The 2377-nt window shown below is 46.6% G+C and overlaps 1 protein-coding gene across 1 annotated transcript; it reads left to right on the plus strand.

Annotated features, from left to right (window-relative positions):
* Nucleotides 1-6: 6 nt before the first annotated feature.
* Nucleotides 7-1296, plus strand: LOC122193137 (toll-like receptor 2 type-2; the record flags this gene model as incomplete). Its single annotated transcript, XM_042893857.1, has 1 exon — nucleotides 7-1296. A coding segment is annotated over one exon (1086 nt), but the record flags the coding sequence as incomplete, so codon positions are not given.
* Between the last annotated feature and the right edge of the window lie 1081 nt (nucleotides 1297-2377).

Raw genomic sequence — 2377 nt, forward strand, 5'->3', positions numbered from 1 at the left:
GAAAACAATTTTGGTGAGATTCCAGATGTGTGTGAATGGCCTGCAAACCTGAAATACCTGAATCTCTCCAGCACTCAAATTCCCAAATTAACACGTTGCATTCCCGCAACTCTTGAAGTGCTGGACGTTAGTGCTAACAACCTGCAGGATTTTGGTCTGCAACTGCCAAATCTGAAGGAGCTGTACCTGACAGAAAACCATCTGAAGACCTTGCCCGAAGCTGCAGGCATTCCTAACTTAGTGGCCATGTCGATCAGCAGAAACAAGCTCAACAGCTTCTCCAAGGAAGAGTTTGAGTCCTTCAAGCAAATGGAGCTGCTGGATGCCAGCGCCAACAACTTCATTTGCTCGTGCGAATTCCTCTCCTTCCTTCAGCGTGAGGCAGGGATAACCCAGGCGCTTGTGGGGTGGCCAGAAAGCTACATCTGCGACTCTCCGCTGGCGGTGCGAGGGGCACAGGTTGGGAGCGTGAGGCTGTCGCTGATGGAGTGCCACCGGTCCTTCCTGGTGTCTTTGATCTGCATTCTGACGTTCCTGTTCATCCTGATCCTGGTGGTCATTGGGTACAAGTACCATGCGGTCTGGTACATGAGAATGACCTGGGCATGGCTCCAAGCCAAGCGGAAGCCCAAGCGAGCCCCCGCGAAAGACGTCTGCTACGACGCCTTTGTCTCCTACAGTGAGAACGACTCCAACTGGGTGGAAAACATCATGGTGCAGCAGCTGGAGCAGGCGTGTCCACCCTTTAGGCTGTGCCTCCATAAGCGGGACTTTGTGCCCGGGAAGTGGATTGTGGACAACATCATCGACTCCATCGAGAAGAGCCACAAGACGCTCTTTGTGCTGTCGGAGCACTTTGTGCAGAGCGAGTGGTGCAAGTACGAGCTGGATTTCTCGCACTTTCGCCTCTTTGACGAGAACAACGACGCGGCGATCCTCCTCCTGCTGGAGCCCATTCAGAGCCAGGCGATCCCCAAGAGGTTCTGCAAGCTGCGCAAGATAATGAACACCAAGACCTACCTGGAGTGGCCTCCTGATGAAGAGCAACAGCAGATGTTTTGGGAGAACTTGAAAGCAGCTCTCAAAGCCTAGATAGGATCATTAAAAACTGAGTCCCTAGCCATCCTCTTCTGGATTTATTTCCATTGCCTTTTTGTGCCTTTATCTAGCTGTATCTAACAGAGGTCTGAGCTACTGTAATTGCTGTTACATGCTTTGAAATTGTACTATTCTTGTCTCTGTGATCGTGACTTTTCTAAGCATTTTAATCAGCATTCTTACCTAAAGCAGTTTTGTTTAAAGATTTGCTGTTGAAAAGTTTTTTAGATACACAACGTCTATTTTATATAGCTTTATCTTTGCAAAACCTTTACATGAGAGCCTGCTTAGCCTAGGTTTAACCACTTCAATTGCATGCTAATGTAAGACAGTTTATGCAGCAAGGATTTTCCTCCTAGCTCCATACTGAGTAGATCTAAGGACTGATTCTCAATAGTATTTCATGATCGTGGTAAGTTAAATGTCAAAATCTTCTAAAAATCATAGCTGCAAACTTTAATCTACATACGTGCTTTCACACTGTGATGCTTGTTCTTTCTTAGTGAAGAGATGCTTCAGAGGGGGATCCAAACACTTTTTTGACTTGCTTAAGTGTAGTTGTTGAAGTGCTCACCTGAAGTGTGTCAACACAATACCAATGTAGTCTTTGATTTCAAGACCATACACTTCTCTCTGATCCACCAGCCCAAAGTGGGTGTTCCTCACCTTTTTTTCTCTGCAACTTAGTCCACAAAACCAGAGCAGCTGAAAACTCTCCCACCTCAAACACTGTTGATGAGCTCATGTTATCTTAGGAAGATGGCTGGGACAAGGATTGTAACTGCTGAAGAAGTGGAGTAAGCAGAGACACCACCACCAAGCTCTTCCTTCAGATGTCATCCGAAAATGAAGGGGAGTCTCAGGTGGCGCCTGTCCTGGAGATGCAGAGAGTTTCAGCCGACCCTTAACAGCTTGAATCTGGTCAGCCTAATAACTAACTGTCTACTTGATCAGGTCAGTGTTTAGGCATAATGTTCTTGGGACTGACATTTGCAGGTATGCACAGAAGCAAATCTTGAAAGGCTTCCCATGGAAATGTTTACAGTACTTATTACTTTATCTGGGATTAGATGATAGAATCATGATCAGCTTGAGTTGGAAGGGAGCTTAAGGACCACCTAGTTCCAAAGCTCTGCCATAGTGAGGAATACCTTCCAGTAGGAAAGGCTGCTCACAGTCCTATCCAACCTGGCATCCACAGCTTCTCTGGGCAGCCTGTGCCAATGCCTTGCTGTTCTCTGAGTAAAGAATTCCTTCCTAACACTTAATCTAATTCTAC

The sequence above is a fragment of the Lagopus leucura genome, unplaced genomic scaffold (genome assembly GCF_019238085.1).
Source record: "Lagopus leucura isolate 7727_CA_CO unplaced genomic scaffold, USGS_WTPT01 48921-0_obj-0_obj, whole genome shotgun sequence".
Taxonomy (NCBI): domain Eukaryota; kingdom Metazoa; phylum Chordata; class Aves; order Galliformes; family Phasianidae; genus Lagopus; species Lagopus leucura.